This window comes from Numida meleagris, chromosome 3, assembly GCF_002078875.1.
Source record: "Numida meleagris isolate 19003 breed g44 Domestic line chromosome 3, NumMel1.0, whole genome shotgun sequence".
NCBI lineage: Eukaryota > Metazoa > Chordata > Aves > Galliformes > Numididae > Numida > Numida meleagris.
Genome location: NC_034411.1, coordinates 51,249,015 through 51,263,915, shown reverse-complemented (window position 1 = coordinate 51,263,915; position 14,901 = coordinate 51,249,015). Strand labels below are relative to the sequence as shown.

Genomic DNA, 14,901 nt, shown 5'->3' with positions numbered 1-14,901 from the left:
GTCCTGCTGATAGGCTACAAGTTTGCATTCAGCACTTTACATTTGTTCAGTTCAGTAGCAGCAGCCTAATCTTACATTCCTAACTATGCAGCTCTAAAATGCAGCAAGCGCCTGGAAGAATTGATCAGCTTTCCAGCAACGTGACACTAGTACATGGCAATAAATGCTGTATCTCCTTAAGGAACTTAAACAATCTGTTACAATGGTCTTAGGAAGCACTCTTACCCATGGTAAAAATTATTTTACTCTAACACCGAAAGTATGGTGTATGTGAACTATTAGATACATCAATCCACAGACTAATTAGTATATCTGAACCAGAAACTTGAAAGTAAATGATTAGTATTTTACTGAATATTTATGTTGTCAAATGCAGATCACTGGCTTTACTAAAAGCAAATCCTAATTTGCCCACCCATATTCGGTGTACCAGGAATTACAGCAGCTTCCCTGTTAGAGCTTAAATCATTCATAGCAAAGATGAAGGAAGGAAACAAATATCTGTCAAGAAACAGAGTTTGGCATCTCCCCGTAGACGTACTCCCCCAGCATAAGCTTCTGGTGAAGGTATTCACGTACCCTTCTACTGATGATGCAGCAGAGGTAGAAATCTCAGGGAAAGAGCACGCAGCAGACATATCTCTAACTACTGCATCAATTCCTCAGGTTTACCTGTGTGTAAGCTGAATTAATAGCTTAGCATCTTGCTCTGCAATTTGATTTTTAACACTGCACTTTGAAAAAGCATTGATTAGTTAAGTGCAGTCTACTCCAAACGCTTCAGTGCAGAGACAAGCTGGTAGAAAGGGGAAAAAAAAAAACCACAAATCAAAACCCACACACCCAAAGTGTAGGAGGAAGGAGGAGGAGAAAGGGAAGGAAAGAAAATAAAGCCTACAAAGCTTTCCTTGTTCAGCAGAGGGAGGAACTGAGTTTTGTAAGAGTGAGAAAAAAAATCTCAAAGCCTGAAGAATCCAGTGCACTGTCTTTATCATGAAGCAGCATATCAAGGACACCTAATATAATTAATTGCTATAACAACTTACATAAAACCATAACATTTACATTAAACTTGGAGCATTTTCCAGGGCAGAAGATTCACTAAAACTCCTACTACAAGCCAGCTTATTCACCCCAAACCCTTCAAAAATCTTCAACATGCCCAAGGTATGCTGAAGTAAGGACTGGTTTGTCACACAATTTTGAAACATTCTCTTGTAAGCAAGAAAAGCAGAAAATTTGTTTGTGCAACAAATGCAATGTTTATCCTCTGAACATTTTAGATTTTTCAGGTATTCAATCTTTTTTTAAAAAAAGTTTGATTAAACAGCTGCACCTGTGGCTTTGCTTTATAATCCTTGATGCTACCAAGAGTCAAAGCAGTTATAGTAAGAACATCATACTCTGCCCACCACTTAAACAAATACCCTTTAATTATGCCAACGCATTACTTTTCTACAGTTCTTTGAAGCAATCCTCAGGAATCATAGAACGTAAGCTCTTGCTTTAGTTTTCCCTAAAACAAAGTCTCCTGACAGTCAGATTTCACAGACACTATCAAACGTTTAAGAGTTGAAAAGGCATGAACTATTGATATTGCACAGTGCCTGTTCTTCAGGTACAGAGTCCCAAGGAACTGGAAATCAAGGTGAAAGCCTCTAAGCTGAGTGGAAATCTCCATTCAGAAGACCCAAGAGAAATAAGTGAGCCAGATAACAGTTGGTCTCTAGGAAATGCTGGAGTGAGAGCAATTGCGTGGACAGCTCCTACATTGATAATTTTTTTTTTTTTTTTTGAAGATGAAACTGATGCAAGAACACTACTCCCTAGCAGACCTATACTGTTGAGGTCTACTAATTCTTGGATGTCTGATACACAGTGCTAATTTACAGTGAAGTTGCTGTTGGCTTATAGGGTACCAGGCTGCTCTTCTTACAGTGTTCACCTCATACAAGTTTACATAAAGAGGAAAAAAAACCAAACAAACAACATGTCATCAGAATTTATTGTCTTTGTTAAAGGAAAACTAAAACGTTGGGGCTCACCCATATGGAAAAGCATGTCTACTCCTAACGCAACTTAGAGCACCTAGAAAAGAATAGTTTGCATAATATTCATTTGCATATACTTCTGCAATATATGTTGGGCTGATCACTGGCAAATGAAAGCCCAGAAGTGGGATGACTGCCAAGAGGCTGAGTAAAGTTTTCCTCTTCTCTGTAGTTGATGTAAAATCTTGTACATGAGTGGGTGGCAAAGAAACCTTAAGATTCACTGCAAAATAAGGGGGAGGTAATAACATTAATACTGACTACAGTACTAAAGAATGGCTGTCAAAAGTGATCATCACTAAACTTGCAGATAGTTGCTGATACACATTAAATGCTGTACAGCAAGTGGAAATGGATTACTTAAACTGTTCCTTGAGATGTTTTATCTCTGTGCCTATGGGGAAGCACTACTCTGAAATAAGAGTTTTACTTCTGAGATGTCCAAAAAAGCTCTGAGATAAACTCTCTCCCCTATGCATGTGACCCACAGGGTACAGAAGGTATGGGATATTCTATTCCCATTCAACTCCTTTCAGCTGAAGGGCACACATTTCTTTCCAAGGCACTGGGAAAGAGAGTAAGAGATGGGTTAGGAAAGTGTACAGAGATGATACAACTCAAGAGAGCATTTACAGGTCACCCTTCATCTTTCTTCAAATGTTTGCCTACATGCACACATGTAGGCAAGTAGCCAGAATCAGCAAATGTAAAGAAGCGTTCAGGAATCCAAAGGCCTGCCTTCCTCAATGTCTCGCAACACCACAGAGGCCCAAGTGAAGACAGACCATTTTTGTAGCTTAGCTCTGGTTGAGTAAACCTTAATTAGGCCAGCAAGTATTCTGTAAATGATTAACTCACATGTTCTCACACCTTTAGTTTTCCATAGCTGAAACTGATGATCCTTTGATCTCTCCTTAGGCAACACAGAAAAGATGAAGAGTCCTTACAAGAAACTGTTATTTAGTTAATATAAGGACACAGTACACCTAACATCCAAGCATACAAAGCAATGCCAAACACAAATGCACAAAAACAAAATGCCACACCATGCATAATTAAGAAACTAATCAATCTTCAAATGAAATGCTGTATCTCTTTGCTCCTCGAGGTAACATCAAACCAGTACACTGAGATTAAATTCAAGGATAAATTCCTTAAAGGTAACCAATTTTCCCTTTTGTAGATCACTACAGCCTTGTTCACTCCTACTGCTCTAGGAGAAAAACTAGAACAAAAACAGCTATATGGGAGACAGACAATGGAGGGAACACACTGCTAAATATTTTAAGAATTTTCCATTAAGGACAGATGCAAACTCACTTTAGAACCAGACGAGTATACGGGGGGGGGAGAGATGGGGAACAGACAGGAGAATTCTAGCGTGTTTTCAAAGATCTAATTAGAGTTGAATGAGAAAAAGAATTTCACCACAACAGCAAAATCCTCAGGTTAGGAATGGAAGGTCAATGTCTTCATCAAATGAATCAAAAATGAAACATGAAAATGCTACATTTTTGCTATCTTATAAAAAGTAAAAACTAAGTCACTGTGGCTTCTCTCTGTCCTAGCTAAAAAAAAATCTTTTTTTTTTAACCTCCTGACCAAATAAATTATTCCTGGCAGACTCCTTCCTCATACTGATGGATGCTTCTGATGGAAGAATGGATCAATTTTACTCCTAAAGGACAAAAGCCAAGACAAACCAAACAATGTTCAGATGCTAAAACTGAGTACCCCAGAAGATCTAGGCAGCTGTGTCATCAAAAGTAATCATTTCCAATTGTAAGAAATAGACACTGAAACCTGCTCCAAAAGACAGAAGCCATGTTGAATAAGTGAGCAGTGAAAATAACCCTGATCCTATCAAGGAAAGTCCAGGACAGCCAAAGCTGCAGTGAGAAGTGTGACACTCTTGAACAGACATTGAAAGAGAGGCTATTCACAAAGTAGCCAAGAAGCTGCATTGCTTCATGGTGGATTTCCATCTATTAACTTCTTTTTTAACTCAAAAAAGCCATGTTTGAGGCAAAGTAGTATTTTTAGAAAGATGCACAATTTGAAAGAGAAAAGAAAAAAACCCATACTTCAGTGACAGGGCGAGGGGACGGAAAAAATCCCATCTGTTGGCACCCTCATTGATTAAAGGAAGTGATAATACTTCCTCTAAAATTTGCTTAGCTTTAGCTTTTTCATTAACAGTTCTATATATTTATCCAACGAGATCTCTCAGGCTTCTGTTTTTGTTACCCACACAGGAATATTCAAATGGCAATCAAGTCACCTTAATATCCTTGATTTCAGTTCCTAATGGTTTATTCTCAAAACACAGATGAGAAATGTCAGAGACTAATCCAAGTAGCAGTCACAGAAAAGCCAGAAACAGAAGAGATTCCCTGTTTCTCTTTGATGTTGTTCTCTAGACAACCCAGGGTCAGGCTACAAAAACTAAACAAGGCTTTATCCTTTCGTTTTGAGAAATGCACTCTGTGTTTTTGTTTGGTAACTGAGAACAAGGGTTTCACTCGTGTTTTTTGTAGGAGGAGTAGTTGACAAGTACAACTGGCCAAGACTTCTCGAAGTACCATTCTCAATGACAAACGTCAAAGACTTCACCTTAAGGTAGGACATGTTCAGCAAGCAAGAAAAATTTTACATCAGAAACAGTATACTGAAGGAATCGTCCTCTGCTGTGGTGGAGGGGATAGTACAACACACACTTCCACATGACACTACATCTGCAAGTAGGTAGGAGCACTTCTACAAGAACTGACAAGAACGCCACTATTATCAAGTTAAAATATTCCTTATACACTCAGTGCCAAACTGCTAGACCACAAACCTACCTCACAAAACAGGAAGTCAATCAAAAACTGAACTACAAGGAAAAGAACACGCAAACACAGTAAATCGTGGGAAAACTATTTCAGGGTTAGATTTTGCCTTATGGTATGGGATCATGATGATGAAGAGTGATCACAATACCACAACTTAACAACACGCTGCCTGAGCCTTTATTCCACTGGGACACCCACAAAAGACAGTTCCGAAATCTGGATAGGAACAATCACTGTCCTATTTTGAACAATTATATTTTTGTATGTGAATGCAATTCAATTCAAAGCATGCAAGCCACTGTTTTATGGAAATCACTGCCCTTTGTTAAAAAAAAAAAGAGTTGGTCACAAACTCCGGTCACAATTCTGAACGCAATATTGTGACTTAGATCACAGAATTACAGAATTGTAGGGGTTGGGAAGGACCTCTAGAGATCATCGAATCCAAGCCCCCAGACGTGGAGAAAGTGTTGCTTTCAAATTACATGTAGCAATGGAAGATGTTGAGGTGTCATCTGTAATAAAAATTGGAATTTAATAATCATGAAAACCAGCAAACTAGGATACTGAGTATTTTGGTCATTCATGAACAGTTAAATCCCAACTAACTTTGCTTGTACTTTTTAGACATCTTTGACACTATGCCTTTCAAGAGATTATTTATGTGCACAGAGATTACATACATTACATTAAGTCTTACAAACATATATTTACACAGAGCTAACGTTTATTAGTTAAGGAAGCATGTTTCCAAAGTCCATAAAAAAAAAACCAATCACAACTGAAACTTCTATGGTGAACCTACCTACATACTTTAGAAGGTATTTTAGCATACCAGTTTAACAAGATAGACTGAAGCCAACCAGACATGAGTGAGTCATGCATTTCCCATTTCCCACAACAATACTTCTACCTCACTGAGCACACATAGCTATGTCACAGAATTAGAAGACTCAGGAATGCAATAACACGCATGTCCGTTTCCACAGAATAGTGTACTTTTAGTAATAACACTATATTTATTTTCTTTGATCTTAGTATTTACTACTTTCCATGGCCATGATGTATGCTTGTCAATGGTTTATGGGCAGGTTCGGCCTGGTTCTGTGACTAATGGGGCAGGGGGACCCATGGATCCATGCCCTGGGAAAGGGAAAAGGGAAAAAAGGGTAGGGAGATGTGCCTAAATACAAAACAGTGGCAACGATCTGAGGAGAAACAAACTAATTTACTAAATAAGATATCAGAATGCAAAATAACACACTATAATACAATATAATTGGAATTGAAGCTAATAAATCAAATAAAATGAGAGAGTGTCCAAAAACCAGAAAGGCTTTACTCTAATGCTGGCGGCGAGACGCTGCCAAGACGAGCAGGAGGGAAGCGAATGAAAAGGGGCATCTTGTGATATGCAAACCGTTTTTATCTTTTCCTCTGAACAGAAGATGGTAATAGAACAGCAAGCAGTCCTCCGGGAAGTGTAGTTCTTCTTCTCTTCTGAGAATCAGGTATCCGGAACTATCCACAATCCATGGAACTGGAGCATTTACTCTTTAACTCCCAGTGCACTACATGATGTTATGATGTGGAATACTGATAACCAAAAATCAAAAAACCATGACAGTGCTATACAAATTAATGAATGCTATTTGTCTTTACAACATTAAGCTGCAACTACTGGAAAAGATATTAAGTACAGCTTTGAGATAGCTTCCTTAGTGTTCTTCTCATGCTTGTTCAACAACTTATGTCTACACATCTGGCAAGTTAAGAATTGCCTCAGTTCCTGCACATCAAACCAGGCATTTTCACTATTGTTCATTTGTCCTGACTATATGAAAGTCCCACAGTTTTCTGAAGGGAAAGGACCTTCTGGACTTAAGAAAGTTTATTTTCATACTCTTCAGCAACAGCATACCAGTTTATCTTTCTTCTACTGGGAGAGAAATCATCCCAAATGATTTCATTTACCACTGGCTAAAACAATATGAACACAAGAGGTTTCTGTTAGCTGCTTCCTGGGCCCTTGTTGGTCAGCCCACAGTGTATCTAAAAACATATTACATGTGCGTTCACAAAGGTCACACTGGAATTAACTGGCAAATACACAGTTCACAAAAATGCAAACTAACAACAGCTGTACAGTCTTCTTCATATAGGAGTAGACTCGGCAGTGATCAGAAAATCAGTGTCAAGAAAAGGGAACAAACTCCTCTACAAACGCAACTTAGAGTTAGTTACAAGGACTACTTTTGATCTTAAGTACTGTGAAGACACACCTACAGCTTTTATATATATAGGTGGTCCGCTTCCACGACGAAACTGACAGCTTTCCACATCAGTTGCATTTATGCATTTTTAATATATACATTTTTTTGATTCTTCAGAAGGGGAGAAAAAGACTTAATTTTAAGCTCTAAGGGGGAGGATGGGGAAACCATACATGCTAAAATATAGCATGCTGAAGTCTTTATCATTTCTCTAATGTGTTCAAACATGCATGCTACACAGGCTGTAAGTAGCTGGACTACATTATGACTAATTGTACATACAGTTTGTTTACACATCACTAATGAGACTACTGCTCAGATTTTAAAAAAAAGGCTTAGCCCCTTAAAACGGAGAACTTGTTTGGGCCAGTGTAGTTGCAGTTTAGTCAGATATACACCAGTTAAAACAGCCAACTTGCATTTGTTCACAACGTTCAAAACATTTTAAATTAGATAAATGAAAAACCACCACAAGCTGTAGTTCAGAATGGAGAACCAGATCATCATTGTTAAAATAGCAGTTTCCAATCCTGGAACGTGTACAAAATAAATGGAAGTGTACTCCACTTTTGAGAAACATTATTCTTAATCACTCAAGTGCAGATTTCCACTGTCCCCAACCCCCCCAAAAAACACCAAAAAACAACAGTTAGAAAAGATTAGAAGGAATTCTAGATTAATGCTTGTATTGCCATACATACTTTAATTGCCATCAGTTTGAATACAACCAAGCTAACAGCTTCTTAGTCCATTGCAATAAGAAACACTATTATACAAAAGTGCCTAAAAGGATATCTGTTGTTGCTGCAGCCCCTAGAAGCAACTCAGCATCAAAGCAGTACTATAATGAAAAAAAATACACCATACATCCTTCATCGGAATTGAGACATTTCAGGTTCATTGTAATTCAAGATGCTTAGTAGTTTGACTTAACCATAATTTAAGTTCATTTCAGTGTCATCATCACTAGTGTTATGTAATGCCAGAAAAACTTACAGGTAACTTTATGTGACTCTTTAAAATTAGCAGCCTTCATTGTCACTCACAGGAACAGAGGATTGACTGAGAAGAAAATTCCTCATTCTTCTACTTCCTTTGTGTAAAGACTACAAGGTCAAGACAGCATGAGACACACAGAAGCCATGTAACAGGTTGCATCTTCACCATTTAAAGGTTACTTAAATTGTACTTTGTTGACAAATTTTTTCAAAAGCTTTTCAGACATGAAACCACAAATATGATAGGCATATGTAACAATAAGATCTCCTATCTTCTTTTCTTCTCTGGGTATAAAAAAAATAGTCACCTTTAATCATTTATTCCCTTGTTTGCATATAGTTAGCTTCACTGCTTCCTCTGGTTGTTTTTGTCTGCCCCAGTATTTTCTATATGTAGTTTTTGGAAACATCCACCTCCAATTGGTTATTTGGGTATGACTGTTTGCTATCTGCTTAAGTCTCTTCAAAGGAGCTGTTGCAAGCTCTACCAAGATATTTATTGCTGGGACACTACTGACTTAAGGAATTAGCTGAGGAAGAGAAACTGCCAAGTTGTGCCAAATTCTTCCCTTCTCTTTAGGAAATATCTCTGGTCCCCTCTTTTATTGTCATTTTACATTTGTGGCAAATCCAGGTGTGGCACAATACCAATGTGATGTTGGGGCCATTGTATCTTTCCCAATGAAGAAAAGGAAGGTAAAAGAGTAAGTAGCATTAGTTATTAAATTACTGAACAACAAGAAAAAAGGGTTGGTGTGAGGTTGGTGGCTACGGAAACACCTGAGTATCGTCAAGAGGGTATTAGGCCTTCTCCCGCTCAAAAGGTGGCCCAGCTCAGGTGCATTTACACTAACGCACACAGCATGGGTAACAAACAGGAGGACCTGGAGGCCATTGTGTGGTCAGAAAACTATGATATAGTCGCCATCATGGAAACACGGTGGGATGACACACACAGCTGGAGTGCTGTGATCTATGGCTACCATCTTTTCAAAAGAGATAAGCAAGGCAGAAAAGGTGGTGGTGTAGCCCTCTATGTAAAGAAAGAATAAGAATGTATGGAAATTGATGATGGTGATGATAGGTTTGAGAGCTTATGGGTCAGAATAAAAGCTAAAGCCAATAAGACTGACATTATGACAAACCTGTTCTATGACAAGGTGACCTGCTTCGTGGATGAAAGTAAGGCTGTCGACATGTTCTGTCTGGACTTCAGTAAAGCCTTTGACACTGTCCCCCACAACATCCTCTGGGAGAAGATGGCTGCCCATGGTTTGGATGGGCATACGCTCTGCTGGGTGAAACACTGGCTGGATGGCCAGGCCCAAAGTGTTGTGGTCAATGGAGTTAAATCCAGTTAGCGGCCAGTCACGAGTGGTGTCCCCCAGGTCTCAGTACTGGGGCTGCTCCTATTCAATATCTTTCAGTGATCTTGATGAGGGGATTGAGTGCACCCTCAGTAAGTTTGCAGACAACACCAAGTTGGGAGGGAGTGTTGATCTGCCGGAGGGTAGAAAGGCAATACAGAGGGACCTGGGTAGACTAGATTGATGGGCCAAGGTAAAGCATATGAGTTTCAATAGGGCCAAGTGTCAGGTCCTGCATTTTGGTCACAGCAACCCCAGGCAACCCTACAGGCTTGGGGAAGAGTGGCTGGAAAGCTGCCTGACGGAAAGGGACCTTCCATCAGGTGTACTGATGGACAGTTGGCTGAATATGAGCCAGCAGTGTGCCCAGGTGGCCAACAAGGCCAATGACATCCTGGCTCGAATCAGGAATGGTGTGGTGAGCAGGACTAGGGAAGTGATCTTGCCCCTGTACTCGGCACTGGTGAGGCCCCACCTTGAGTACTGTGTTCAGTTTTGGGCACCTCAATACAGAAAGGACACTCAAGTGCTGGAGCAGGTCCAAAGAAGGGCAACAAGGCTTGTGAAGGGCTTGGAGAATATGCCCTATAAGGAGAGACTAATGGAGCTGGGGCTGTTTAGTCTGGGGAAGAGGAGGCTGAGGGGAGACCTTATTGCTCTCTTCAAATACCTGAAAGGTGATTGCAGTGTGATCGGGGTTGGTCTCTTCTCATTGGTGACAGGGCAAGGGGAAATGGCCTCACCTTGCGCCAGGGGAGGTTTAGGTTGCATATCAGGAAAAACTTCTTTACAGAAAGGGTTGTTAAGCACTGGAACAGGCTCCCCAGGGAGGTGGCTGAGTCACCATCCCTGTATGTGTTTAAAAACCATTTGGATGTGGTGCTCAGGGACATGATTTAGCGGTGGGTTGTTAGAGTTAGAGCAGTATGGTTAGGTTGTGGTTGGACTTGATGATTTTGAAGGTCTTTTCCAACCTGAGCAATTCTATGATTCTATGATTCTAAATTCCTACTAGCAATAAGACACATGAACAAAGTACCAGATAAGTGTCAGAAACTGAAGAAACTAGCCTTCAAAGCAAGACCTAGGCTCTTCTAGAAAATATATATAACCAAACAGCAGTTTACTGAACCTAGATTAAAAAAAAAAATCTTGAGGAAATTGAAATCTCTTACAATAAAATCTTGATGATGCAACAGGATGGTTTCTGCTATGAAAAAGGCAGGAAAGCAAGAAACCCAAACATACCAGCCTGAGGGAATTTACTAGCTTCCCCCACATCTTGCATGACCTTGGCTGCACCCAGGTTCACACTCTCCCCTTGCCCTCTCTCCATTTCCAGCAATATAGTTTTACTGTAATACACAGTGGTACACTGCTTCTGCAAACTGTCTCACAGAGCATTTGAAGGATAACTGAGAAGAGTAAGACAAAAGAATAATGCACTGACAAAGATGAGACAAGCTGTTCACTTGGAGTACCCTGTTCCAAAACTTGTTATGAAGAAACTGCAATTTGTTTGTATTACAGATTCATTATACTGCTGATCCTATGTAAACTTTTCAGTGATTGCCTTTTCAAGCTTTGCCTCCTCTAGTAATGCATCATGCAAAACTACATTGACATAGTAATTCTCTATTTCCAACAGAACAGATCTTTTATTGTAACTCCTCCTCCTATGTAGGCAAGGGCTTTTTTTTCTGCCCTTCACCAGGCACATGAGTACCTAGAGTTAAGCACAGACCAAGCTCTGATAGATGCCTCTACCACCATCTAAGTTACTATACAGTAAGTAGTTGTTCCTAGGTAAAATTAATTTATATATTTCATTCATAATAGAAACAGAACTCAGATTTTACAGAAATATTTCAAGCCCCTCAAATTTAAAGTTTGGCTAGAAACTCTTAAGGATGAAAAACCAGAGCAAGGATCACAGCAGAAGAAATGATGTTCCCACTCTACCTTCAAGATTACTGTAAATTTTACTGAGTTAAAAGGAACCTACGATCAATGGTTTGGGCTCAGTCTGAGATGAGAAATTCATGAGGTATTTCTGGAGTTCTGTGTTTAACCTAAGTATTTACTGGACATCAATAAAAAAAAAAGTTTGGTGATAAAAAGCGAGACAGTCACAGTGAGGTCTGGAGCTCTGACTGTGTGTGGATGTACATGTGTATATTACACATACGTACTCTGTTTGTACAGTACTTGAATGTACTATATACATTCCACAGTATCACAGACTGACAGAAACTGGCAGGGACCTCTGGGTCCATCTGGTCCAACCTCTGCTCAAGTAGGGCCAGCCAGAGGAGGGTGCCCAGAACCATGTCCAGCTGGCCTTTACAGATCTCCAAAGAGACCTGGGCAACCTGGGCAAGAGCTCTGTCACCTGCCCAGTAAAAATGTGTCTACTGATGTTTGGGTGAAACCTCCAGCGTTTTAGTTTGTGCCCACTGTCTCTTGTTCCATCACTGGGCACCACTGGAAATAGCCTGGCACTGTCTTCTTTACATCCTCCCATGATTTTGCATGGAGCACAACATCAGGAAGTACTTACAGGTGCCACTGGGATCTGTCCCTTCCTCCACCAACTTTTCTATTAGACAGTCATAACAAAGCAAGCTACAAATGATTACTGAAGAATAGTTTGAATCTTTTAGTTAAAAGCTAGGCAATCTTATATTGGTCCTGGTATTGTCTAGGTCAATACAAGGAAGAATAAATTAAATATCATACAGTCATGTATATTGACTGTCATGAGAAAACATCACATGTACAGTTTTCAAGAGATCTCAATTCATCTTAAAGTCCTGTGGAACAAGTTACAGTTAAGAAAACTAATAATTCATTTTTAAGCGTTCCAGAAGCTAGGCACGTTTTCCCAGCTGCTACACAAGTAAGAGCTTAGAATGCTGCTGCTGGAAAGAGCAGATTTTGTTTTTCTGTTGAACTATGGACTTTGACGTGTTCAACTGTTCCTACGTGTAACACATGTAGCAATCTGAAGACCATAACAAACAGCTTGTGTTTAAGATAATGGCTGTCTTCATATATTTAACCTGAACCTAAACTCTTGCTGCTTAATAAAACGACACGCTGGACAAAAACCATGAAAAAATAAAAACTGAGAAAAAAGGAAAGAAAAACATTCTTCCAGAAAAAAAAGTCTCTTCTCCAACAGAGAAGAGACAATGCCAGAACTTGCTTCATCTTTTTTTTAACAAAGAAACAAATCTTACTCAAATTCTGAAAGATATATATCCATCTCTGGCTCATGATGCACAGAACACCCAATAGTAGCAGAGATTTTTTTTAAAAAAAGCACAGTTCCTTAAAAAGGTAAGCATACTAATGCAAGTAACTTTCACTTTTAGCAAATTCATATTAAGATAGAATTCATTTACACATGACTGGGGTACAAACAGAGATGGAAGTAGTCAGAGTTTTACATGGTTGTAGACTGTACAAAATAAAATGCTCTATTTTTTAAAGTGGTAGAATACTTATTTTTCCAGTAGTGACAGTAGCTGAAGAGACACACATAATAAATAATCAACAGAAGCGCTCCATAAGGAAAACGTAATTACTTCTATTAGTACTTCTATGAGGGTTCACAAGTACAGTACAGCATAGCCGAGAAGTGCAAGCAGTTATATCAATAGGATTGCCATGCTCACCTGGAGACCTACCTGATTACTGCTTTTTGCAGCCGAGCTGGTCTGAGCTGTATTTGAAGAGAGGGCATCAAAAAAAGCTTGGTCAGCTAATGAATTACCACAACTAATTCCATCTTTCGTACCGTCAGTTATAATCTGAAATGAAAAAAGTTGCAGAAGATTTTTTATGCTCCCGTGAATTCAGTCACACTGTTTATCATATATCATTCTAACCCTAAATGTAAAGATGGCAGATCCCTTCTGAAATCAAATTCAATAGTACCTTTCACAAGTAGTAATTCAATAATATCTTTTACAAGAAGTTGAGTCTGGAGGGCTCATTTCCACAACAGATAGAATCGGAGTGCATTAGCACAGTGTAACACATTTGTGGCAGCGGATACGTATCTATAAATTCACTAGGGATTATAACAAGGTTGTTAACTTTACTGCTTGGAGATTGGGAATTCAATACACAAAGGATCAGTCTGGGACAACAAGTTAGGAGAGCAAAAACCTACTCAGAAGCTAAGCAGATGAATACAAGAAACAAGATTATGCAAGCCAGCATATCTCCCACCCCCAGTATTTTTTTTTTTTTTTTGCTTCTCTATTTGCTTGTTTGCTTTGTAAAAATAAACAGCACTGGTGAAGGAAGGGAAGGACATGCTTTAGACATACACTGGAGGAGTTACAGCTACAAATCTTGACCTAGCTGATGACCTGCAGATGTACACATGCTCTATGTTCCAAGGGTGAATTAGATTCCATGTTTTACATTCAGAGATCTGTTCCATCCCCACCTCAGTTACTGCAGTCTTTAAGCAAAGAGCAGATCGGCACACTGAGGAGACAGTACAGGCCCTCAGGAAGATAAATAGAGCAGTCCCTGGATTTGGGATCCCATACCCCGAGCCCCAGACGTGGATTTCTATTCCAGAGATCTTATAAGCATGCGGCATGTCAGCCACAGCAACAGCAGAGCAAACTTGTATTACTCACTTCACTTCTGCATATGTGTTCTAAGACGGGAAAACAAAATTATTGGATGATGAGACAAAACCAGAAGCAAACTCAAAATAGCTCATGTTCTGCAGATCACCAGGATTCACTATGGCTAACTTTTTGTTGCATTTCTTGGAAAAACACTAAGAAGCACAGGAGTTTTAGATGGCATTTGCAATGGTCTCCAAAGTCAGCTACAGCTGTTTCAATAATATATACTCTGAATATTAATACTAGAAGTTTCACATTTGAGCTGGTCAGCAAACCGGATGATTGCTTTTTCAGTAGTTCTGCTTTCTTAGCACGCAGTGATGCAGTCACTTACCTCAACATAATCTGTTGGGACAAGTCCTCTTTCTCCTTGGCTGTTTTTTCCTTCTAACCAGCCTCCACCAACATCCTGAAAATATAATATATAAACAGTTTTGCTAGACGGATCCCGTAGCACGCTTTAAGCAGCTCAAGACAAAGCACTGACTTGCTATCAAGTGCTGAATACAAGATCGGAAAGACAGTTATGACTACAACAAACTCACTTAAATCTGCTGAAGAAGCAGGTACTCATTTAAAAGAACACAGACCATACTTGTTTAACATGGCTTCTGACTTTAGGTTTAACAGGCACAAGGGGAAAAAGGTTGATTTTGAGCACTTTTGATCATTCGTGCAACCACAGTCAATTCTCTGTGCATCAAAATACAACAATTTGTGTGC

The 14,901-nt window shown here is 39.4% G+C and overlaps 1 protein-coding gene across 6 annotated transcripts in view; it reads right to left on the bottom strand.

The window, feature by feature from the left end:
* The window catches only part of SNX9 (sorting nexin 9), a 66,860-nt gene that overhangs the window by 34,606 nt on the left and 17,353 nt on the right, over window positions 1–14,901 (bottom strand). For 4 of the 6 annotated variants that reach the window (XM_021390446.1, XM_021390442.1, XM_021390441.1 and 1 more), the window contains exons 3-4: window positions 14,513–14,587; window positions 13,204–13,338 (exon numbers count right to left, since the gene is read on the bottom strand). In XM_021390446.1, coding sequence (XP_021246121.1) covers window positions 13,204–13,338; window positions 14,513–14,587 — 210 coding nt within the window. The remainder of the gene's footprint in view (window positions 1–13,203; window positions 13,339–14,512; window positions 14,588–14,901) is intronic. The other 2 variants (XM_021390445.1, XM_021390444.1) reach the window with 1 other exon arrangement.